This window comes from Balaenoptera ricei, chromosome 17 (genome assembly GCF_028023285.1).
Source record: "Balaenoptera ricei isolate mBalRic1 chromosome 17, mBalRic1.hap2, whole genome shotgun sequence".
NCBI classification, from domain to species: domain Eukaryota; kingdom Metazoa; phylum Chordata; class Mammalia; order Artiodactyla; family Balaenopteridae; genus Balaenoptera; species Balaenoptera ricei.
Genome location: NC_082655.1, coordinates 74931980 through 74958241, shown reverse-complemented (window position 1 = coordinate 74958241; position 26262 = coordinate 74931980). Strand labels below are relative to the sequence as shown.

General features: G+C 45.0%; 1 protein-coding gene across 4 annotated transcripts in view; it reads left to right on the top strand.

Moving 5' to 3' along the window:
- CHD7 (chromodomain helicase DNA binding protein 7) overlaps window positions 1-26262 on the top strand; it is a 179026-nt gene that overhangs the window by 83297 nt on the left and 69467 nt on the right. For all 4 annotated transcript variants that reach the window (XM_059902343.1, XM_059902342.1, XM_059902339.1 and 1 more), the window contains exon 3: window positions 15432-15862. In XM_059902343.1, the coding sequence (XP_059758326.1) occupies window positions 15432-15862 (431 nt within the window). The remainder of the gene's footprint in view (window positions 1-15431; window positions 15863-26262) is intronic.

Sequence of the window (26262 nt, the reverse complement as noted above, 5' to 3'; positions counted from 1 at the left end):
ATGGTTCTTTCCATGGACAGCAAATGTTTCAACATTGCCTTGGACCGGTCAGTAAAATGTGTGCCCACTTACGTATGCGTTTATTAGTTCCACAACGGCTTAAGGCACCCTCCTGGGCACCCTGGGGGTACAGCTGCTGCAAGGCTGCAAGGAGGTCCCAAAGGGCGTGCACGTGATCAGGACAGAGGCTGGAGGTGTGACATCTGTTTTAACGTTTGAAGGAGGCTTGGGGAGGGTTTGATGTTCAATCAGTAAATACTAGGCCTACGGTATATATCAGCTCCTGCTTTAGGTGTTGGAGAGAGAGACAGACACATATTCTTGTGTCTGTATGCTCCTGTATACAGTTGAGCCTTGAACAACTCGGGGGTTTGGGGCGCCGACCTTCTGTACAGTCGAAAATCTGAGCATGAGTTATAGGTGGTCCTCCATACGTCCATGGTTCCTCTGTATCCACAGTCCTGTATCTGCAGGTTCAACCAGCCTCGACTGTGTGGTACCATAACATTTGCTGTTGGAAAAAAATCCTTGTGTAAGTGGACCCGCGCAGTTCAAATCTGTGCTGTTCAAGGGTCACCTGTACATACGAAAACAGTCTTTCAGAGGCTCATAGTCCCGGGGGCTAGAAGGATCTAATGGTAAATAGCCAAGTGATGTGGTCTTACTAGCCTGGTGAGACTATTTGACTCTACCTGGAGGGATCAGGGAAGGCCTCAGGAAGAGGTTACGTTTGGGTTGAGTTTTGAGGATGGAGTAGGATTTAGCTGGGAGGAGAGAGTAGCAACCGGCATTCCAGGCCGGGGAGTGACTTGTCCACTGGCATGAAGTTGGGAAAAAGCAGAGTACATGGGTGTGACCGCAGCTGTTGGCCTGGTGGGGGGGGGGGGTGGTGTGTGTGGTGGGGAGAGGTGGACCCAGGGCTGGGAGGGGGCGGGGGGAGGACCCTGACCAGCCATCCCCAGCGGCTCCGTTTCAGATGTAATTGATGGGGAATCGCTGACAAATGGTACAAAGAAAAGCGGCAGAGGCGCTTTGCGTTTTAGAATGGTCTCCACTACGATGCAGGTAGTCCAGTGAAGAAGGCGAGCCCAGTGGGAGAAGGATGGGCACGGAGAGGAGAATGTGGCCGGAGGAGAGGCAGGTCTTAACCACCGGTGGGCTGTGGTCAGTGAGGGTGAGGGGGAAACAAGGGTGGGTGACCGGGAATCACGGCGACTTTAACCAAGATGGGAGAGCAAGGCTGTTGGCGGAGGAGGGTGATTCTGGTTTTCGGCTCGCCCTGTGGTGACCCTGAGCATCCGGGCCTGCTGGACTGTGTCACGTGGAGACTGGAGTCCTGGGGACGCCCAGACCTGGGGGAAACCACAGAGGGAGGAAGAGGGTCAGGAAAGGGCAGATGAGGGAAGAATGGTCAGAAACAAGGTACAAGAGGGAGTAATTATGTGGAAGCAAGGAGGTTTTCCCCCTCCAAGTTTGAGTTTTGAAAATTTTTGAATCTACAGAAAACTTCAAGGATTAATGTAATGAATACTTGTTTATCGTTTACCTGAAATCACCAGTTAACATTTTGTTATATTTGCGTTAATCCGTTGCTGCCTCAGCCCTTTTGATGGAAGCAAGGGAGGTAGCCATGGAGAAACTTGGGTGAAGAGCTCTGAGGACAGAGACAGCCTGTGCAAAGGTCCTGAGGTGGAAGGGCTTTTGGCCTTTGTCGTTTGACAATAAGCAAGTGGTCAAAACGGTTGGAGTGCAAGCCCTCATTTTTTTTTTTTTTTTTGGTAGGATAGTGCTGTTTATTAAAAATATATTCAGGGAGAAGGAAGACAGTGCATTTATGCAATTTTACATGCACATCTGTAGTTTGAGGCCAGGGTGGGGCTGGGGGAGGATTGTAGGAGATGAGATTAGGGAGGTGGCCAGAGTCCCTGTCATTTGAGGCCTTGTAGGCCATGCTGAGGACTTTTGATTTTACCGTGAATGAAATGAGAAGGTACTAGAGGTTTTGAATGGAGATGTGACATGGTCTGATTTACATGTTTAAAGGATCACTCGGCCTGTGTAGCACAAGGACTGGGGCGGAGGGCAGACCTGGGAATCAGGGGTCAGTTATCGAGGCTGTGGCAGCGGTCCAGGCAGGTATCCTGGTGCGTGGAGAGGGCATCAGAGGCCATTTCCTGTCTGTTGAAGGCGGAGCCAAGAGGACTCACACAGTGGATTGAAAGTGTTAGGTGAGACAAAGTGGAGAGTCGGGGTGACTCCGCGTACTTGGCTTCTGCTGCTGGCGGAGTGACAGTTTATGGGGCTGGGGTTTGGTAGAGAAACCAAGAGTTTGGTTTGGAATTCACTCAGTGTGAGATGCCTGTTGGGGCGTGCGGGTTGCCGTGTCAGGTAGACAGTCGCACAGGGAAGCGTGGCGCTCAGGGGAGGGGTCTGGGCTCCAGGAGGGACCTTGGGAGCCGGCAGCCGTGGGTGGGCGGTATTTAGAGCAGTGGCACCCCCGGAGCGAGGAAGCGTAGATCTGAGATCCGAACGTGAAGGCCCGGAGCACCTCAGGAGATGTAGCGGAGAGGTTGTCGGGAAGCCGGCCCAGGAAGAGCGTGTGACGTGGGAGCGGGGAGGTTCGTGTCAGCTCCTGCGGACGGGCCAGGAGCAGCGAGGGAGGGAGGGGCCTGGGGGTCCGCGAGGAGGAGGGCCGGCCGCTCAGGTGGAGTGTTGAGTGTGAACCCTGTCTACCGGGAGGAAGGCAGCAAACGCTCACCCTCTGGAGGATTCTGTTCTAAAGGGGAGCAGAGAAGGGTGACGAGCTGGGGGAGGACGTGGGCTCCGGAAGGGCTCCGTTGGTCGCTGAGAATCTGAGCGAGGGGTGGAGGGGGTCGGAGGTGGAGAGAAGTGAGGTGCGTTTGGAGGCTGTCGCCATTTAAATCTTTCCCGAGGCCGAGTTCTGTAAATGACCCTTCTTCAAGCGTGATGCTCCCAGGCTGTCCCGTTGGCAGCCCGCGCAGGGCTGCCTCGCTGGTGCTTCCTGGCCCCCGGGTGATGGGCATCTGTGCTGCTGCGGCCCACACTGAGCTGTGTCGTGAGGAATTTGGGGTCCCCGAGAACTCCCCGTGCCTGCCTGCCTGCCTGAAGTCAACCGTGCCTCCCTCCAGAAGTCTCAGCACACCTTTCAGGGCTGGGAGGCGGTCCCTGCGCAGTGGCCCTCGTGTGCGCCTTCTCGGGGTCCCGGGGCTCCTGTGAACGACGCTGCCTCCTGTCCCTCCTGCCCCACCTTTGTCCTTCCCCTTCCCTGTCACCTCCCCGTGGTTCGTGTGGTGTGGATCCATGACTTCAGGGCTTCACAAACATGAATGAATTTTTATACCTAAGTAGTAGTATTTGGCGCGTACTGCGATGTTTAATAAATATTGTGACACGTTATATTGAGCAGAGGCTAAACTTACTGGGAGAAAATCTTGTAGAGGTTAGGTATGAAATGAGATTATGAATTATTGCAATGCAGTTATAAAAGTTCTCCTTTTTATAAAGGGGAAAAGTAAATTGTATATTTTAAGATTTCATTTATATTTCTAATTCTGGTGTATCTCATTTAATTTGGGCTTTCTATTGTAGATTTTCAAATCAGTTTTATTTATTTTTTTGTGTTTAAGAAACTTCCTTAATAGTTCCCTCTGAAATTATCTTCACTTCCCATTTCACTTTACAAATGCTCATTTCTTTTTAGACGCGTGGGCCAGTTATTTAAGCAGGGCTGAAGCCAGATCTTAACAGTAGAGAGTATCCAACTATAGCGTCTTAGAAGCCTTTACAGATCAGCTCATCCACTTCTTCATCTTTCAGACAGGAAGTTGAGGCATCCTGAGAAGATTGTCTTCACACTTGATGGCTAAAGCCCCCCAGAGAAAATCCCCAAAGCCAAACCTAATAGCGAATCCTCTAGGCCATCCCCCTGTTCTTCCTTCAGCTGACTTATCTCAAAAGAGCTGCTGGCACAAAGAGGAACATGCCCAGGTGAGGAACGTGCTGGCGTGCTTGCTGTGGGTGCAGACCCACTGCAGCCCCGAGAGACCTCGACTGCCTTCAGGCCCCCTGGGCCAAGGACGCTCCGTGGCTGGCCTCATCCCTGTTAGCTGGGTCCTTCCTGGTCGGAGGTAAATCCTTTCTGCATCTTGTTTCCTGTTTGCCAGCTCTTCCTGGGGATCAGGATGGTAACAGATAGAAACAGTTGTGAGATTGTTCCCAAGATAATTTCTATTTCTATTTCTGATTTGCTGTAATAGAAGCAAAGGAGAAAACCTTTAGGGTTCCTGAATTAGAGAAGTGTTTAATGTTGGAGTGGATGTTAGATGATTATTAAATTTTGCAACTAGAGAGTTTATCATCCTAATACTTTTGAACAACAATGTTAAACTGCCATGAAAAACCTCCACTCCTTTGTTTGCTGATGTTCATACGTAAATATTGCTCAAACACACCATCTCATTGTGAATAAATACATTCTTATTCATCCCCCTAAATTACATTTGAAAAGGGAATATCAAAATACAAATATTTATTATTTTAGGCATAAGTGATATTTTGTCAGAAGTCATCTGAAGTTACACATTCTCAAAAAAGTGATGAATTTTTAAATATAAATAAGTTAAAATAGAAACAGATTACTCAAAACATACATCATTACATAACAGCGTCTTCAAATTGTTCAAGTAGTTTCAGATAGACACAGGTATCTGAGGACTATGAAGAAGGCTGCTTGAACGGACGCTGACATTAGGCGCGGGGTAAGTCACGCAGCGGTTTAAACTAAAACAGCTTAGTTCAGAGGGCACTGCTGTTTTATCACCATATTTAAAAATCTGTTCCTCTTTTACTCCCTCAAACTGAGCTCAGGGATATAATGGATCCCATTATAGGTAAAAGGTCTGTGACTCAGCCATCGAGCTACTCAAACTCTTGGCTGTTTTAATTGCCACCATTAAAGCTTTAGTACTTTTATCTCATAAAAATAGATATCATTGATGTAAAATGTGTGCCTGTCGAAGATACATTGGTACTTCTGCCCTGATGGTTAGCTAATCATCCTTTCGTGTTTGAAGTTAGGTTTTAGGCAGAGGGGAACTTGACATAGATCACAAATTTGTTCGGATTTAGTCACTTAATTAAGAAAAGAATTCATGGAGTAATAAGGGTAATATCCAGCTAGAATATCGTCTGAAAAGAAACTTGTTTTGGTTTGTATTTTAACTACATTTAATTGATGGAAGGACGGTGGATTTTTACCAAGCTCGTTCTTGAACCCCAGAGAATAAGGATGTTTCTCTGATTCTAATGCTGCAACTTCAGCAATTCAAGGGAAATATACGAGTCACTCTTTCGTCCCTGTTAGGCACATCTGTGTAAACTTAAATGTGGTAATTGGCAGTGTTTCTCTGCCTATCTACTGCAAAGGGGAAAATATCAAGGTGGGAAGGAAACTCCAAGAACACAGTGGGAGCTGAATGTTAAAATGTGAAAAGCAACTTTGTTCTGGGCTTTTCCTCCAGTATGTGCCCCAGTCATTGTCATTCATTATTCATATCACCGTGCACAAACACGATAAAATGTCTCCGGAAGAGATCTGAAATGAGTGCATCGCAAGGAAGTTTCACCTCCTCACCGCTCTGTACACACTTTTTTCTCCGTAGTACAAATAATAGCAAGTAATTGCGGGAGGGGGGCAGTTCATTAAGTGTTCTCTTCTGCAGTTGTAATTGTGGAATTGTATTCGGTTGAGAGAAAAGAAATCTGACTGTTAAAGGGTCTCAAATCTGAACCAGTTCTAAAACTAAAACCTACCCACACAAAGCATTTGTGAGCTGATATACATAACCAGGCTTCTATTCTTGCCCAGCTGTGTAGATTCAATTATAATAATTTTCTCAGTTGCGTAACATTGCTGTTTGTTTATTGCTGCGTTATTAGTCAGTGAATGAACCTCCCTCTTTTTGACCCCTCAGCAGTGTTTATAAAATACTTAATTGCTTTGGTATCTTCTGTTTCATGTGTAATTCCAGCTGGAAGGAGTCATGGGGACACAATCCCCTTTAAGTGTTAAACTGACTGTTTCTAAGGTGCAATAAATTTTCTGTTAAAATACACATCAGGGGCCTTTGATGTTGTTTGTAGTGCAGTTTCTTTTCCTTTTCTTCTTCGTCCCTTCCTTCCTTCCTCCCTTCCTTCCTTCCTTCCTTTCTTTCTTTTTTACTGGAAGGAAGCGATTTTCTTTTAAAATCTTCTGCCTGTGATGGTTTCAATGCTAGTTAACTGTCTCACAGTGTCAGGCTCCAGCCTGCCTGTAACAGCTACACCCTTTATGTCATCCGGGTTCTTCCTGTCGGAGAGGGTCCCACCTCTGTCCAGCTGTTACCTTGCACCCAGCTCTCGGTGTCATCATGTCTTCCTCCTGTTTGAAGACACTGCGGCAGGAATGGGTGAGCCGTGTAACAGCTAAGACGTGGGCTCTGCAGACAGGTGGCCTGGGTTGAATCCTGACTCTTACAACCAGCTTTCTGTGACGTCGGACAAATGCGTAACCTCTTTGTGAGCCTGGAACAGTGCCTGGCACAGAAGGGCTCAGTGTGGCCCTCAGCAGAGCAGCATGGCAAAGGGATAAGGAAGTCCTGCTGTGCTGTCCGTCCTCCTGCGGACAGAGACATGTCTAGCATGGAAGGGGGATCCTGGATGGAAAAAAAAGACTGAAAAAAATCCCTTTTTGAGTGGCAGAGGATTTTAAGGTATGCATTGTTTATTGCTGCATAACGAATTGCCACAGATTTCGTGGCTTAAAACAATATTGCCTTCTTATCCCTCACATCCCGGAGTCAGGATTTGAGCGCAGCTGAGCTGGATCCTCCTGCCTGGGGTCTCTCCAGGCTACAGGCAGGTGTTGGGACTGCATTCACATCTGGAGCCTTGGCTGGGCAACGATCGGCTTCCGGGTCCACTGAGGTTGTGGGCAGAATTCATCCCCGGCGGCTGTGAGACTCGGGGCCTCAGCTTGCGCTGGCTGTTGCCTGGGGCTGCCCTTGACCCCTGGAGGCTGCCCTTGGCTCCTGACCATGGGGGCTTCCTCTTAGCAGGCAACAGGGAGTGTCTGGCCCTCAAGGGGGGCCCACACCCTCTTCACAAGCCCCCTGATTAAGTCACGCCCACCCACGGTAATCTCCCCTTTGAGTAACTCAGAACCAACTGACTTGGGCCCTTTAATCACACCTGCGAGACCCTCTCAGCTTTGCCACGTTCCACTGGCTTGCAGCACAGGTGCCTCCACGGCCAGGATGCGGAGGTCATGGGGTCACCTTAGAATTCGGCCTCCTACAAGATGTGAATGAGTTTTTTTTTATAGGACCAAAGTAGTCCATCATTAAGCATTTATTGCCAACTAGATTTGCTATACTCAAAGGTTCTGAATCCTGGAGAACTTGCCGAGTGTAAATTAGCTTTATCGCCAAGCTCTTTATAAATGGATTTTCTTTTCCCCTGAAAGATTGTTCTATTCCCATTTCTACACAGACCCTTGGGATTGTTCAATGTTAGGTAAAAAGGCACATTTTCCTTTCAGTCTATTGAGGTTTGACTTTTTAAATTCATAGGAATAGCATCGTAAGTTACCTTTATTTTTATTTATTTATTTATTTTAACATCTTTATTGGAGTGTAATTGCTTTACAATGGTGTGTTAGTTTCTGCTTTATAATAAGTTACCTTTAACATTGACCTTTTTTAGACCAGTGCAAACTTGGAATAAATTGCTTCTCCAGAGCCAAACCCCATACAGTTCACCTTTCTGACTTGAGGATCAAACTTACAATTTAGGTACACCAGTGATAGCTAAAAACAATGGAAGTGTACGGTTAAAAAAAAAAAAAAAAAGATTGAATTGAACTAAATGATTTTTAGTATGTAAATTTGGTCTTTGTCCTTAGTGCCTTGAATAGGATCTATTTATGTAAAACATGTCGACCAGCCCAGAAGCCCTGCTGTCTTGTGTTTTGCGGAGTTTTATCCCTGGTAAGCTGGGTGGCTTCACCTCTGGGTATCTGCTGCCAAAGTCCAGCCTCCAGACACTCCTTTGAGAACAGTATGGACCTTAGAGATAACTTGAAATAAGGAAGAGAAATGCCCGCGAACTGGGATTGTTTCTCTAGACCCTCATTCCCTGCTGTTTGTGGAGTGGAGCCTATTACGGGTAGGGCACCATATGCACCATGGTGAAGGAAGAAAAAATGAGAGACGGAAGGGACAATACAGTGGACTTTGCTAAGGACCCTGAGCACATACATTATCTCTTCTGTTTTTACTTCTAGCAGGCAGTGTCTGGTAAAAGACACCACTTGATGATTTACCGCCTTTAGGAACCAAGACATTCAGAGCAAGAGGGTGAAAGTATGGCTGTGTCTCAGATTCCCCTAGTGGGCTCAGAGTTTGGTTTGCTTAGTGTAAGCCAGAGGCACCATGATGCCACAGTTGCAGACCCTGTTTCTTCTTGGGGGGCTGCTGTTGGAGGAGAATGGGTGTCATCTTTATGGGTGGGTGGTCCTGCTGCCTGCAGGGCCTGCTCCCCTGTGTGTGGTCCAGGAGGCCTAGGAAGTTACTCAGCGTTCCAGCGAGTGGCTTTGAATTGTGTCGAGTTTGTGCTGGTTTGTTTCTCCACTGCCCAGAGGAGTGATGCTCTTCTCGGCCCCTCTGCGGTTTGCCTTCCTCCTATTAAAAGTACTGTGGGATGGGAGATTCTCAAGATCAGGGGCGTGGTCTGATGACCCGCATACACTTTTTGGAAAACTAACACATGTTAAAACAACATTCAACTCTTGTCCAAACAATTAAGCTAGTTTTCCCAGGCCCTTGTGGAGAAACATCAAGAAAACAAAAAACAAACTTAAGAACTTTAATGTCACTTCAATTCTATGCCCTTGGTGTGTGTGTGTGTGTGTGTGTGTGTGTGTGTGTGTGTGTGTCAGACAAACGTTATTTCACTGCATGGTTTTTAAATGCAAGCCTGTTACTTGGCCTGGTGCTTTTTCTGAGAAGTAGAATTGACCTGTTACCCAACTGGCATGGTGGCCACAGAGCCGCACCCTTGGGCCAGCACCTCCTGAGCCTGGTGGTACAGACACAGTGGGCGGCGGCGAGCGTGAGGAACGGTGGCCAGAAGCCCTCTTCTCCTCCACTGAGAGGGAGTCCGCGCCGCTTAGAGCTTCTCGGACGCTTAGGAAGGAGGTTTGCATTGCTGGAGCATCGCCGCTGCGCTGTTCTGGTCCAGCTGACCTTAGAAACACCACAGCATAGTGTGTCACACGTTGCAGAGGCCATGGGACCCTTCCTGTGGCGTAGTTCCACCCTGAAGACTGGATGGTGGTCAATATTCAATATGTGATGGGAAGCTATTTAACATTAAATTTAACACGACCAGTTGGTTCAGTATTCTCGTTATTTTGGACTCTAGTGATTCAAAATGCATTTATAGTGTAGATGCTGTCACAGTGGCTCACGTTAATTTGTAGCTGTTAAAGATTCTGTGCATATGGCGGATGTATTCTAAGGACAGAATGTAAGCAGAAAACCAAAGGTTCAAAAATGCCTTCAGATGATTTTTAGATGAGATACTTCACAGTAATTAAAAATTTTTTTTTCAATTCTAAAATGTAATGATTCTTCTGAGGGAAACACTAAGATAAGTTATTATATTTCAAAATTCATTTTATTTAACTTAGTAATTATCTTCACTGCATATATATTATAATGGAAATTGTACAAGTCAGAAGATTATATGATTATCCTAATATTCCTGTTTTATTCCTACATCTGAGCATAATTGAGTAAGCTGTTTCAGTGCATTTATATAAAATTGTATTTATTCGTAGAGTCATATAGTATCTTTTGAAACATTTGATAAGCACTGCTTTGAGACTGGCGCGTGCTGTCTCTCTTGTTCTCGCTCACACTCTCACATCCCTGCCACAGAGGTGATGGATTAACTGTATCAGTATAATCCAGAGTGTATTTTGAAGGGCATTTTTATTCAAGATATTCTTGGGAAAAGAATATCTTTTTCCTGTATGGCACACTGTGTCCTCTTCCCCCTCAGAGTGTAGTAAGGGCTTGGAGAGTTTTACAGTAAAGAAAAATGCTTAACTTTGTTTAACCCAGAATTCTCAAAACTCCCATGACCTGAGTCTTCTTTTCTTGGAACACCTCTTAAAATCCTAAACTTAGAAAATGTTGTTCTGTACTTTCTGCCTTCTCAAGTCATATGACCAACAAGCGTGATGTTGTTCATCTTTGTGTTTGTGTCCATAAAGGTATTCACTCAATATTTTTTTTCCGGGAAATTGTCTTTAAAAATGAGCTGAATAAAACTTAACTGATATATGAAAGGCTTGAACTTGAGGCCCTGACTCTGATACCAAATTTAGTCAAGCAGAAAATATTCTAATCCTTGATTCTTAAGATTATTTCTGTACGTATTATTTTGTATCAAAGAATCAAGGTTAAAAATTATTTCAGTTGACCATTCAAACTAATATCTGTTCATCTTGATCTCCTCCCCACAAAGAAGGTTTTAAAAGCTGATTGTGACGCATTTTTGTGCCTTCTGTCACCCCATCCTGGACGTGGTTTGTTGCTTGGGCTGGTCCATTGAGGAAGGAGCCCCTGGCCAGCATGTGTCTCCCCTTCAGTCCCAGCCTGGCTGCCTTCTTTCCAAGAACCCTCCTTGGCAGCAGCCTGGGTTAGGTGCTCTGTTCTCCCCTGGCAGGTACCAGGGCTGCTTGGTTTACTGTTACGTCCTCAACTGTTTGTTGGATGAATAAATGAATTGGACACCAAGTATTACTGAGTGCTCTTCTTTTTATCAGTGTCATTGACAAGAAGAAGATGTGAAAATCTCAGTGGGACTTACTGAACATTTGCTAAATGCTCTTTTGAACCCCGGTACACTCCTTTGGCTGGAGATTGAGCTTCAGGGTTCATATTGGAATGCCTTTTGAGAACAGTGCAGAGGGATTGAGAACCTGTGGGATATCGGAAAAGTAAATAGAAGTGAAGAAGGCCGGTAGAAGGAATGTGTCTCCAAAGTGATTTTTAAAAACCCCCCAAAAACTGAATTGTACTTTTCAGTCTTAAATGACTACTTAATATTTGTATTTTTACAAGCCACTTAAATCCTAGTATAGCGTTTTAAGCTTGTACTTGTTGTCTCGTGGGTCTTAGTTGGCCTGCCGCTTCTCCCCCAGAGTCTGCGTTTCTCTGAGCTCGCAAGTGCCTGTCTCCCTTCAGCCTGATTTGTGGGGCGGGGCATGTCTCCTGGAAGTGCCATGTTACTCTCATCCAGTTGGTAGTATCTTTTCCTTATTATAAAGTAGTGCTTTGATTTTAGATGTGTTCGTGTCACCCAGTAAGTAGAGTGTTTGCCCAGAGACGTCCCATATTACAGAATGGTGTTGTTTTGCAGGATTGTCCATACTGGAGACATGGCACACTATTTGCTCATTCATGGTGCTTGACCTTGAAAGCAGGTTGAGGCTTCAAGACTATAATTAAGACAAAATATGGTTAAATAAGATAGCCTTTAAAGTCAGAAAATGCTGGTTAATGTTGGAGGGAAAACACAGTGGAGATGGGTGAAAAGTGTCTTCTTACACATTGTTTTTATGTTGTTCTGACGAAGGCTCCTGAGCGTTTTGGGTCATGTTTGCTTAAAGGTAATGGAGGGGTTGGCTTCGCCTCCCCGGCCCCTCTCCTTTGGTTAAATTTACATCCTGTCTACTCTGCTGTTTTATATGAGGCAACTTGTTTATGTGTTTGTCTAATTTATATGTTACAAAAAGTGAAGTTAAGGCTAAAAACGACTCTATTTAGTTTATGGTAATCTTTTGGACAACACACACCTTGGATCGTTTTAATTTATTGTTCAACTATCCGTCATTCTGTTTCAGTTTCAAAAGTCCACGCACAGTCCTTATATATTCCATAATGCTCCAAAAGGCATATGGAATTATGATAGCAAATATTTCAAGCAGGAAGTCCTAAAGGGTGTATTTAAAAATACCTTTGGTATCTAACATTCTCTGCCTTTGCCCTCGTAAATGAGAGGTTTGAGGAATGCCCTATATGGTGATATCAGATGTTAATGGCATTGATTACCTGTCAGGCAGTGGGAATTGATGGGAAAATGTCCGCTGTAAAATTAAATAGCATTAGAGAAGACTGTACCATGCGCGGGGGGTTGGGAGGGGAACGGCGGGCCTGGGAGACTTTGTCAGGGTATTACTGTGAGCTCCAGGTTTTTTCCCCACATGATTAAGGCAGGCCATCTGTTCTTTGTTAAATGTTTACAAAAACAGCTTTTCTCTAAAAGATTTAAGGAGATGTGGGCCTGGTAAACACTATAATATTTCCGAGCACCTTTCCACCCTATTTCAAACAGTACCAAAACATAATTCTGCCGCATATCAAACAGGACTAATATCTTTTTTGTATTTGGTCTTTACATTTTTTTCCTTCTTATGGAAGATTAAATTTTTAAGGGATACTAATTTATGGCTTCATGTATTACTGAAAGGAGCATCCAAAATGATTTGTATGCTCAAGTGCAGATAAATTTTCAGTCGTCTGGTATCATGTGTTACACGCTTTTTCTGATTCACAAACGTGGACCAGGTATCTCTCATCAGAAGCTGGCATTTGGTTACCGGAGTTAATGCCATGCAGATTAAAGAAAGGTACACATACAGAAAAATGGTACAGATGAACCGGTTTGCAGGGCAGAAATAGAGACGCAGATGTAGAGAACAAACGTATGGACACCAAGGGGGGAAAGTAGGGGGGCGGTGGTGGTGGGATGAATTGGGAGATTGGGATTGACATGTATACGCTGATATGTATAAAACAGACAACTAATAAGAACCTGCTGTATAAAAAAATAAATAAAATAAAATTCAAAAAAATAAAAAAAAAAAGGAAAGGTACACATACCTGGAATTAATTCACCGTTCTGAGCTGTAAGCACTGTTCACTGGTAGACTTTCCTCTTCCCTTCCCTTTCTAGGAAATGTTTTTTCTTCCATTTCCTGAGAAATAGCTTGTCCCAAATAAGTTTGATCTCTGTGTCTCTTATGAAAAGATTTGGCTTTTTCCTTTTTACTTACATTAGGAAATAATATGTAACAATTAATTCTACTTCAGCAACTTAGGTATAGTAAAACCGTTAAATCAGATCCCATTAATTCTCAGCAAATGATCATTTGGAGAGCTCCTTGGCTGATGTTTGTTGAGCGTGTTCGTGAGGGAAGAACCGGGGGCAGGTGCGTGGCTTTTCTCGGGGTCTGGTCGGTTGTGTCGTCTCCGGAAGGACACTGCATCTGTGCGTTCATTCTCACTCTTCTGCCCTGGCTTCTCTGTCCTCCTGTCTGTCCTTACTCTCCTTCAGCGCCTTTCTCTCTCAGCTCTGACCAAGAAAGGGCAATGTGTATTTTAAGATTTTCTCATACCGTAGCATTTTGGAAGAGACTTTGGAAATCATCTAAACCAAACGCTTCATTTTGCAGATGGAGAAGAAGTGAAATGATTCTCCCCAGATTATAAAGCTCACGGCAGGGCCCGGACTAGAATTTTCTCTCTCACCTCACGGTTCTGGGCTCATTCTTTTACACTAGTGCAGATGGAGAACTGAATGTAGGTTTCTTCAGTAACCATAGTAGGTTTTATTGGGAACAGGAAAACCAGTTTCTATTCTGGCAGTGATTTCTTTTTTTAAATGTTTCTTTGGGTCACTGAACACTTTGGAAATAAAGTGAAGCCTGCGGCACCTTTCCTAGGAGGATGCCTGTGTGTGAGGTTTTAGGAGCCGGACAGAGTCAGAAGAGCACTGGATTTAGGAAACCTGGATTCAGATGTCAACTCTGTCCCCTACGGTGTGGCCTTGGGTAGCCACATGGCCTCCTCAAATTTTACTTCTTTTCTGAAAAATGGGGGTAAATTATCACATTTTGGTGTTAGGTTCAGGTGCACAAACTCCTGAAAGCACCTTGCTTAGTGTATAACATGAAATAGATGCTCAGTAGATGTGAGTTGTATTGGAATCTGATTTGTAGCCCTTTGTGGGTGGCGAGTAGCAGCTCCTGGGCTCCTCGGCAGACCTGGACCTGGGCTTTCCTGTGGCTCCTCTTTTGGGGGTCATGTGTGAGGGGTGCAGATCTCACTTCTGTCACTTGCATCTGTAACTCCTTGGGTGCGTTCTTCATCTTAGCAAGCCTGTGTCTACATGGAGCTTTCTGGGCTGGCATGGGGATCGAATGGTGTCCGGGCGTAAAGTGCTTACTTAGCACATGCCCAGCACATGGTAAGACTGTTTAGTACACGCTTGTGGCTGTTATTGCTGTTGCTGTTTATATTACAGTTACTATTTAGTGTCTGGAGAAGCATAGGAAAAAGGCAGAGAATGAGTGACATTTGCAGATATAACATTTTCAAGTATTGCGTTGAAATGTAAAGGCTCATTAGATGTCATAGTTTACAATGGAGACAGATGGTCCCCTACCCCTGCCCTGATGTGTATCATGACCACTCAACCTCCCATCCCAGGTGTTGGTATTCTCCACCATATTTAAGACCATTTCTGGGTATGGTCTTAGTGGATGCTGAAAATCTCCTGCAAGGCATGTCAAATTGACTATTTGGGGGCGCTTTCTCTCTCTCTCTCTCTCTCTCTCTCTCTCTCTTTCCTCTCTCTCTCTCAGTGAGATTTGGAAATGTAAAGCTTTAATAACTTAAGAAAAACACTGTCTGCATTTTCTATCAGTCTGAGAAATCTAACCAACCCAAAGTCATTAAGCTTGTATATGTGCTTTTAATTTGACATTTGAATGTCATTTAAATCAGAAATGACCTGTACTGTATAAGATTTATGTGTTTACACTTGGATTTCAAACTTTCATGCTATCTGATTCTTACAATGCTCAGTAGACTTGTTCTTTTTAAAAGTGACTTGATTATATATCATTAATTGGAGTTCCTGTTCCTGCATGGGGAAAATTCCACTTGAATTCCATCTTTGTGTCTTAGCTTTTGCTGCTGTTTTGTCCTTCACCATTTCCTACATAGGTGCTAAGAATATGGAAAGTGTCTTCAGCTGAATGAGAAATTTTCTTCCACCTGAACAGAAGTTTTTACTGTATTACTAAGTTGCCCTCTTTATTTATTTAAAAGCTTTCCTGTTGAAGAAACCTATTTTTTTTCTGGATGAGAGAAAATGATAGGTTTCACAAATGCATAGTTGGTTAAGTTTGCTACCTTGAGTGTAGTGTAAGTTTCAGAAGTATCAGCCACTAACTTTCAGTTCCTTTCTTCACTACGAAGAATGATAAACTAACTTCAATTCCTATTTGTGTCTCTTAGCATTCTCCATCGGAGCCCTTTCTAGAGAAACCAGTGCCGGATATGACTCAGGTTAGTGGACCGAACGCTCAGCTAGTGAACAGTGATGATTACCTGCTGTCAGTAGAACAGCAGCCTCAGCAAAAGAAGAAGAAAAAGAAAAACAACCACATTGTTGCAGAGGATCCCAGTAAAAGTTTTGGTAAAGATGACTTCCCCGGTGGGGTTGATAACCAAGAACTAAACAGGAACTCACTAGATGGGTCCCAAGAAGAGAAAAAGAAAAAGAAAAGGCCGAAGGCAAAAAAAGATCCCAAGGAACCGAAAGAACCCAAGGAGAAAAAAGAGCCCAAGGAACCCAAGACCCCGAAAGCCCCTAAGATTCCCAAAGAGCCAAAGGAAAAGAAAGCAAAAACTGCCACGCCAAAACCCAAATCCAGCAAAAAGTCAAGGTAGGCTGTGGGCAGAAACAACCACCACCAAACACAGTAGAGACACAAGCACAACAGTTACAGCCTGTGGAATGGGGCGGGGACACGGGGTGGGCGTGGGACACTCTGACATTTGTCCTCATTGCTCAGCTGCTTTTTCTCATACCCAAACTGAAAAGTTAAGGTGTTTATGCATTCTAAGATTTAGGACTCAATTATTATGAACTGTTGATTTGGTTGGTAGATTTTTTAGAAACGTAACTGGATAAAAATTGTTTATTATTTTAAAATCACTTTCTTGTATTTTTGTGAAAGTCTGTCATTTAACAAATAGAACCAAGTTACCAGCATAATCATTTGTGAGCTTAGACCACCAACCTTATTTTCAGCGACAGTGCCAAACTGGGTAAGAAGGATTATAGAAGCAAGGCGAGCCACTATATATTTCACTGGGCTTTTCAGTCCTGCTTCCCAGAAGTTGAAACGGGAGAATGAATTCTCTCCACTTGGCAGGCGGAGTAAGCCTTCCAGGGGCAGCGTTGAAATCCTAGTGGGCAACATGGGAGAAATCAAATAGCAGTTACGCGTTAGATATGCACTGGAGAATAGCATGAATTTTAGGTCCTAGGAAATAGCCGCCGCCACATCATACTTCCCCTCCGTACTTCCCCACCAACTCTCTGACCCCCCAGGAGGCATATTTATTCAGTAAGAAAAGCTGAGAGGAGAAGACATTGAAGACTAATTTTTTTCATTTGTACCGAACATTTCTTACAACCGTTCTGAACCAGTTCCAAACATCTGAATCTATTTTTCAGAATGTGGCTCATGTTAGAAAATATAGTTTCCAGATGGAAGTATGGTCATACTTGGTTACTCTGAACCTGTTTGCGGACGCAGGAGAAAACACGCTTCTCCTCTTCCCGCCACGTGCGAATGCCCGCTTGTGCAGGGCGCGTGGCATTCCACCCCGAGACTGACGTGCTCCACGCGGGCTTTGCGAGCTCGCTGGCCTGGCAGCCCTGGGCTTGTGGGCTTTCTTGTGTGTCAGGAGCAGGTAACACAAAGAGGGGTGGTTTCTGTAACTAGAAAGATGCCGCAAAGTGAGAGAACAAGCTTGGATTTTCAACTTCCCGCTAAAAGTATCTAAACAACCCAATACATTATTCTGTAGTGTTTTGAAAGTTTGAATCATAGTCATTAAAAAAACTTTTGTCGCCAGTACTTTTTATGGTGCCCAAATTACTGAATTACATTTGGCCCTCCACAAAGGACTTGAGCATCCGCAGATTTGGGTGTTTGCCGGGGTCCTAGAACCAATTCCTTGCAGATACTGAGGGACCACCGTATATTCAATAACTCAGTCTTATAGGTAACTTAATTTTTGCATTTACTTATAGTGTTCTTTGATGCCTCAGTATGTGGTCTCTTAATTGAAAGCCATTATGTTTCTCTCCTTATGAACACTCTTCTAACCTCAGAATTTATTATAAATTCTATTTTCATTTACTTAAGCAATATTTTATTGAGGACTTAATGTTTGTAGATACTGTGTTAAGTCTTAGGGATGTGAGCCCAGAGGACAGTTAGACTTTCAGTCTGATTTATGAGGGGGTTTTAAAAAATACATAGTTGCTTAAGTCTGAGTATTGTGCTTTTGATAGGAGGAAGCATGTGCTTTATTTCTCCTAAGGAGAAAGAAATCAAAGCAAAATCTTAAAAGAATGTATTTTTTTTTTAAAACTTATATAATGTAAGAGTGTGTGTTCTAAAGAAGTTTTCTGGAACTCAGAACATACATCACCAAAACTAACTGTAGCCTCAAAATACATCTGTCTTAAGTTTTTATCTTAATTTTTTGAATTTATTACCAAGTGGTAAAAATTGATTTAAAAAACCCCACTGTATCTTGGATACTTGTCATAAATTTCCAAATATCTTCTTTCAAGCTCTCAGTCTACCTCAGACTGACCCTATCTTTATTTTTTTCTTTTCTTTTCTTTTTTTATAAATTTATTTATTTTTTTATTTTTGGCTGCGTTGGGTCTTCGTTGCTGCGCGTGGGCTTTTCTCTAGTTGCAGCGAGCGGGGGCTACTCTTCGTTGCGGTGCGCAGGCTTCTCATTGCGGTGGCTTCTCTTGCTGCGGAGCACGGGCTCTAGGCACGCGGGCTTCAGTAGTTGTGGCTCATGGGCTCTGGAGCACAGGCTCAGTAGTTGTGGCGCACGGGCTTAGTTGCTCCGCGGCATGTGGGATCTTCCCGGACCGGGGCTCGAACCCGTGTCCCCTGCGTTGGCAGGTGGATTCCCAACCACTGCGCCACGAGGGAAGCCCTGACCCTATCTTTAAAAACGTACTTTAGCACACCCTTACATCCTGTAGGATATGTTGGGGCAGATATTAAATTGCTCTGCTTAACAATGAAACTTACTGAAATTTCCCTAATGACCATAAACAGGTGTTAGGAACTTGGGACATCACATCCAGTCGTTCCTGGGCCCCCCACCTCCTTGGTGCAGGTGCAGACTGTGCCTTTACCCGGTAAGAGACCCTTCAGTGCAGGCCCATCTGTGCCCTCAGCTGCCCGGCCTGAGGTGTGAGTCTCTGCGCAGGGTGAGCAGCCGGTGAGGCTGAGTCTGAGTGATGGCTTTGCGCTGGAGTCACACGCTTTTGGCAGGAGGAAGGCGTGTGATTATCTTCTCCTAAGGAGGAAGTCTAGTGCTATTTTTCTCTTTTTTTTTTGCTTTTGACTAGTAGTCTCAGTTGATGGCTGCTGTAGGTGACAGTTGTTTTTCCCCGAGTGGTGTGAAAGTAATTGAGGGGAACCCTTCTTTAGAGTATGGAGAAGTGCAAGTGGGAAGGGGGTGCATCCAGGAGGGCCACTGAGAGCATTTGCGGCACCTCTGCTGGCCCTGGCGACTTGACCTTGGAGGGCGACTTGACCTTGGAGGGCCACTTGCTGATTTAGGATGAAGTGTGGTGAGGACAATGCCTGAGAGGTTTTCCTGTCGTTGGTGTTCAGATGGGGATGGCTGTCCAAGAATATGGTAACTGAGTAGAGATTGTCATTGAATTAACCAGCCAACCCATTATTTTGTTGAGCTACAGTGTTTCAGGTGGTCAGGGGAATGGAGTATCTCAAGTTGTGGTCTCGTTGTTCCTCTAAGTCTAGGAAGGAAAAAGCATCCCTGAAGCAAGGATAAGTAGATTGCACACAGCTACGTGTAAATTCTGAATAGCATAGCAGAATAATTATGTAAATTGAATATGCAGTGATGAAGGTAATAGGAGGTTTGAGTTATGTCAGTGCTGGGGCTGAATTGCCAGAGCAGGTTGCTTTAGGCGCTGGAATACTGCAGTGGCAATTTTGTTTTGCAAAACGTTACGTGATACCAGTTATTTCCATCCTTGAATAAGTTAACTTGATGAATTTGTTTATACAGAAAATAATTCTCCTACAGAGGGCTGAAACAGAGGGGATAAACAGAAATGGAAGGAAACATTTACTGTAGAACTACTCACATCTTTCTTGTTTGGCCCTCTATGCCATATCACTGGTGAGATTCTCCTAACAAACGTGCTGCCCTTTGAGCGGCTGGTGACGGCAGTGACCCACTGGGGGTCTGCATTATGTCCACACAGGAGAGAGCTGGTTTTGTGTCATTCACATACTCACAGTCATAAATGACATGAGAAAGGTGGCTGTCATTGGTGGGGCTGATTTTCTTTGTGTGCCTTCACGGTGTCCTTCTCACTACCTGCCATCCCTGAAAGCCACTGAGGCTTGAATTTGTGGCCATTCCCAGCAAACTGGCCCTTTTGGCAAGCAAGATATAATTGGGTCTGTCTTGCCTATACAGGAGAACCTAAAGAATCTTCCCAGAAGCTGTTATATAGAATGGTAGTGAAACAGAAAAAGGTGTCAGCATTTCAGAAAGAGACATTTATTTATTTATTTGTTTGTTTGTTTCTTATTTTTGGCTGCCTTGGGTCTTCGTTGCTGCGCGCGGGCTTTCTCTAGTTATGGCGAGCAGGGGCTACTCTTCGTGGCGGCGCGCAGGCTTCTCATTGTGGTGGCTTCTCTTGTTGCGGAGCACGGGCTCTAGGCTCACGGGCTTCAGTAGTTGTGGTGCATGGGCTCAGTAGTTGTGGCTCATGGGCTTCAGTAGCTGTGGCTTGCGGGCTCTAGAGTGCAGGCTCAGTAGTTGTGGCTCGCAGGCTCTAGAGCACAGGCTCAGTAGTTGTAGCGCACGGGTTTAGCTGCTCCGCGGCATGTGGGATCTTCCTGGACCAGGGCTCGAACCTGTGTCCCCTGCATTGGCAGGCGAATTCTTAACCACTGCACCACCAGGGAAGTCCCCAAAAAGAGACATTTAAAATCTTGGTGAAAAAAATGGACCACATGCCTCTTTTCTGATTAGGACCATATCTTTGTCCCCTCTTCCCATTTTACATTAAATATACATTTTTCTACCTGTCTAGTGCTTTCCCCAGGTGTCTTTATAGCTTTTAAATACTGACGGTTAATATTGAAAATAAAGGCTGAGACAGTTGTGGCCTGGAGAGGATGCCATTTTGCATATGGAAGGATTCACGGAGCTGAAATATGAGGATTTGTGGTCTTCTCTTCAATGCGTTTTCTGTTTGTGTATGCTTGGGCCTTGTGAAATGAGAGAGAATTTGGAGGAAGTGCTTCCTTTGAATGACTCTTGGAGGATTTAGTGGTCCATTTAGCTATATAAAGATTCTTTGAATGTACATAAAGAAGGGAACTTGGCCAAAGGTTGTGACTTGACTACTGAAGCTTCATTTAAATGAAGCCATGGAGATTTGCTTCTAATGCAGTTTCTAGGAACTCATCTGGTTCTTGCCCCCCTCTCCACCCCCCAGTATTAAAGTTAATAGGAAGCTAAAATGCTACTTTTCAATTAAGAGTGAAGATATTTTTTTTAAAACTGTGAAAAGTAAACATACCACTCTTACTTTAAAAGACATATAAAGTACCCAAAACACGTAAAGTGTATTTTTTGCATACCACACTGTCATTAATATTTATGTTGCTACTTTCTTCTGAGGAATTTAGTTAACTTTTCAGATATTGTTTTCTCAATTATGATCTAAAAGAGTAGCAGCATTTACCTGAGAAATATTTTTATTCAGCCAGCAAGCCCAACAGTGGTGTATTTTGAGTAACTAATACATATTTTATAATGTGCTCTTATATATGTAAAATTTCTCAGACACAAAAGCAAACCGCTAAACTTGTTTTGCTAATAAGTACAGAAAACCTAGATAGTCAGATATCTCCCCATCAGGTAATAAAGTAAATTAAACCAGCAGCTTTTCTTCTTCTATTTTCTTGTTCTTTCTTTTATTCACATGCCGTGACTTAGCTTTGACGCAAGACATTGGATAGTTGAACAGACTGAATTAGGTATTTTGGATACTGTACCTGCAGAAGAGAGTGTAGGTTTCTCTGGCATGCGGTTACACAGGACTTTTGAGCCCTTTAGGTGTTGGCGAGGAACAAGGAAGAAGTGTCCGTGAGCATCCCGCGTCTGCCCACTGGCCTGCCCTGTCCACTCCTGGTCATTACGTCCAAGCTCCGGGCCAAGGGTGCAACCAGGGGCCCCCTTTCCAGGGGCCGCCCCCTTCCCCTTTCAAAGATTGCCTTCTCTCTGACAAAGGCGCCGGGCCGTGAGGTCTTCTTAATCCCCGTGGGGATTCCTTTCCTTCGAGAAAGGAAGGATAACCACCTCAGAGCCTTCCTTGTACATGTAAAAGGCCAGTGACAGGCCACCTTATGACCCTTCCTCTCTCTGATTTGTCTTAAATCAGGATGAGCAGGGAGGGAGCTGTCAGCCGCTTTTAGTTCAGACTCTGCCGTCCCTGATAGCCCGTGATTCCCTTTACACTCACTTGTGGGGGACGGATGCCGAACATGACTGACCCTTAACAGCAAGTTCTGCTGACTCGCGCTCTGTGCCGGATGCAGGAATGGGCCACAGTGGGCCTGCTGGGAATGTGTTCCTGCGCGTCCAGTGAGCTGCAGTGGACTTCAGAGCGGCGGCCTGCTGGCCTTGTGGTTGCGCGGGAGAGGTGAGGTAGGTCCTACTGCAGCCATCAGAGGACAGGTGAGAGGTGAGGAGGCCCTGGGCAGCAGGAGGATGTTACAGGGGCGTTTTTCTGGAGACGCCTTCCTTTGAAGTCTTTCTTAAGTGGAATTTTAGGGTGTAGCATGTGTTGCTGTCGGACATGTGTTGGGAATGTCAGAGTTAGAAGATAAAAAGCAGGAGGAGTCACAGGCTGATGTTTTAAATTATCATTAAAAATGTCTATGGATATGAATATGCTTTTGAAAAGTATGAAGTTCTGTGCAGATGCAGAACTTGTCACGGGGTACAGGAAGATCTTTTGGCTAGTTGTCTTCTGCCCAGGCAGAGCCCCCCCCCCCACCGTGGGGTGTTGGATGCAAAGCCACCGCGAGAGCGTCAGTCATGTGAGAGGCCGGCCTCTGCTTCAGCCACCTTTCCGTGGACGTCCGTGTGACTGAGCTCTAGAATGTTAAACAGGGAGCTGGAGAGTTCGAATTAAGAAAAAAGACACTGTGGGACTTCGCTGGCGGTCCAGCGGTTAAGACTCCGCGCTTCCACTGCAGGGGGCGCGGGTTCGATCCCTAGTCGGGGAACTAAGATCCCACGAGCCGAGTGCTGTGGCGAAAAAAAGAAAAAAGACACTGTTCTCTCTCTCTCTCTTAATTTTAGAAAGGCAACACCCTTGAACTTCCATTAGATTACTAATTTTATGTGTAGCCTGATTCCTGTAGAAACAATGTAACTTCATGCTTCTTCTGTTGGGGTAGGTGCTGAGGTTTTCTCCTCTTAGGCCTTGCCATTTGCTCTGCCTGATTCTCCACCTACATACCTCATACCTCACCTGATTGAACCGAGGGTCGGCTGCACGTCTCACCGGTGGTCATGGCCACCTTGGTGGGTCAGAGAAGATACTTATGAATCCAGGGAGTGGGGTTCTGGCTGCTAACGCTGCCCTCACTGTCCCCGTCCTGGGTCATGGGAACGCTGGGCGTGGATGAGGCTAGCATCTTAGGACTTGGCACAGACAGCCAAGCATTGGCCCTGCTGTTTGGCCCTTGGAAGCGTATCCCATAGTAAAAGGGCACTGAAAGGCGTGCTTTCTGCACAGGTCGTGTGATGTCTGATTTGCCCGATCCTTTCTGCCGTGTTGCAGTGCCAGGCGGTGCTGCAGAGCTGGGGGGCTAATGCTGATGTTTGTTGAGCTTCTGGGATCGGATAAGACATCAGCTCACCAGACTTTGCTTCCATCTTACTTCTGGCGGATCTTAATTCAGTCCATAAAACTCAATAACCTTTAGATTTTCAATGATAATTCGTGACTTTGTGATTTTTTTTTTTTTTTTTCCATCTACAATATAGTCTACAGTAAAAATGGGTTTAGCTCTTTCAGGAGAACTTTCTACTGTCTCTTTCATTTTTTTTTTTTTTTTAAATTATTTATTTATTTATTTATTTATTTTTAGCTGTGTTGGGTCTTCGTTTCTGTGCGAGGGCTTTCTCTAGTTGTGGCAAGCGGGGGCCACTCTTCATTGCGGTGCGCGGGCCTTTCACTGTCGCGGCCTCTCTTGTTGCGGAGCACGGGCTCCAGACGCGCAGGCTCAGTAATTGTGGCACACAGGCCTAGTTGCTCCACGGCATGTGGGATCTTCCCAGACCAGGGCTCGAACCCGTGTCCCATGCATCGGCAGGCAGATTCTCAACCACTGCGCCACCAGGGAAGCCCTCTTTCATTTTTTAAAAACATTCTTCTTTATAAAATGGTCAACTGGAGCTTTCCTCAGGCCAGGGTTCTGATGTTATTGGAAGGCTACCCAGCGATAAGCCGGAGTAACAGAGACGTTCATCAGGGAAGGTTTCCGAGGCCTGGAGGGTCCCCCAAAAGGCCAGGCCAGTGCTGGACTCACAGTACGTCTCCACGAGGAGGTGAGACCTTCAGGCCGGTCCCAGGACAGAGACAGGGGCTCTGGAGCCGGGCAGGTTCTGGCCCAGTCCTGGGACGGCTGCTTCCTGGGCTGAGCGTGTAACCTCTTTGACCCTGTTTCCTTATCCTTGCACAGTTTGGTTGTAAGATGTGAAGGCGAGGCCTGTTGAGTTTGAAATACACATTTTAAATGAAAGCAAGTTAGGTTTCTGTATCTTTCCTAACTTTCTTTGCTATTCCCTTCCTAGAAATTTAGCATAATTAATGTACTTAAGGAGTACTTGATCGTGTAAGAGCTACTTAAGGTAACAATTTAAATTATTTGTCTTTGAGGCAGAGAACTTAAAAACTCTATTGATAACTTGTCTTTGCAATTTGTTGTTCAGAAGTAAAATAGAACCCCCTCCCCTAACCCCCTCTCTCTTCCACTTCTCAGCTCTCCTTGTTTCTCTTTCTCAAGCAGAAGCGTAGGGTGAAGAATTTGTGGGTGGCATTTAGGAGTCGGGGGGCGGCTCAGCACCCGAGGGCTGACTGCCTGGGCAGAGGGGGGCTCCTGTCCCCCGATCCTGCCCAGATGCTCTCTGCCCCGCGTTGCCTTGTAGGGAGTCTCAAGCATTCGGACCGTCTGCTGACCGCTGCTGGGCCCTTGGCCTAGGGAGCTCCAAGGGCCTTCGTGTGAAGGTGTTGACTTCTGCGTTTCTTGTCTGTCGTGCGGAATTTGTCTTGACTCTTATTTCATTAGTTTATTCTGTCACCTGCATTTTATCCCATCCCAGTTTAGCTGTTAAATAAAATTTTAGTCTTAGGACTTTAACATTTTTATTTTATTTTGTTGGGTTGTTTTAACTTCATGATGTATCACATTTTATATTGCCTTCATTGATCTTTTTAAACTTTTAGTACTTTATCTTGTCGCTTTTTTAGTTTGCCTCTTTATCTTTTAGTTTTCTTTTTCATTGTTTAAAAACTTAGAGGAAAATCTGAAGTTGAGAGGCCAGACGCTTTTCTCCTACCAGCCTTGAGACCTCGACCCTAGCGGCTCATGTATTTTATCATACTTGATCTTTCTGAATCACGACAAGTCATACACTTCCTGTGCCACAAACATCACTCACTTCTCATCCATGACATTCCGTTTTTTATTAAAAGGTCTTTATGTATGTAAAATATAAGGATATGTTTCAATACTCTCTGCTCTCCTGAAAGATGGTAGTGTGACACTGTGGCTTGATTTCCTGAACACGGACCTGTTTAATCTCACGAGCCTCAAGGTTGATTTTCCCCAGTGTGATGAGGCTGATCACTGACGTGTCCTGTCTTGAGGGTCCGTGTGGTGGAGAGCCCCTCGCTCCCCCGCTCTGCCCAGCCCGCCACTGTCCAGACAGCTTCACCAGCTGACTCTCTTCCTCTCGTCATGTTTGGTTCCACGATACGGTTCCTTTTCAAACTGTCTTTCCTTTGAGGACTCAGATCCTTAGGCCGAGGCTTATCCATGTTTCACTGCACTCTGTAATAAATCAGGGCAGCTAGCTGGCTTTCCAGTAAGTTCTAGCCCTTTGCATAAAGTCGTGTTTAAAAAACCTGTACTCGTTTCTCACCGAAAAGACTTCATTATTTACATGCTCTATCTTAGCTTGGATTTATGTGTCCAGCCCCACTGGGCCCATCGTTGTGGACTCTTACAGCCATACACTGAATATGTCCTTCCATAGGGATGATTCCCTCCATGTGGATCCCTCCTCTCTGAACCCAGCGCTTGTTTCTTGGAGTTCTCATCAGGGTGGTGTAGGTTTTGATCACATGGGGTTGGGGGAGGCAACCACAGAACTTTAGAGCTCGGTCTGGCAGGATGACCTAAGTGTCACTTAGCCATGGACCCTGAGAATGTCCCGCTGCCCACCACTGGGACCTCCCTCTCTTGGTGAAATGTGACATGTAAGTAAAGCTGGTGGAGGGACAGTGGCCCTACAAACTGCCAGCAGCATCCCCAGAAAGATATAACCCTTTCCAAGAGCACAAGGGCCTGCCTAGCTTCACGAGGGGGTGGCCCCGCATCTTGGCCTCACCAGTCATGGTGGGCGATAAGGGTCAGGAAATGAAAGAACTCTGTCAGTCCGGAGGGGAGGTATACAGATGTACGGGGTTTGAAAACTTGCTAGGTTTCACTCTACTTTGGTAGTAGTTTAGCCCCATTTTACTGAGCTTCATAAAGATAGAATCTACGTGGGGTTTTCGTAAATGAGTTAATGAGAAGAGCGCTTTAGCTGCACATAGTCAGGGCTGTGTACGTGTTTGTTGATTTCACTGTTACTTGTACTGTTTAATTGGTCAGCTAAAGTTTATAAGTAGCGCACCTGGCCAGGTACAAGGAATACAGAGATAAATAAGAGACATTTCCTTCTTAAG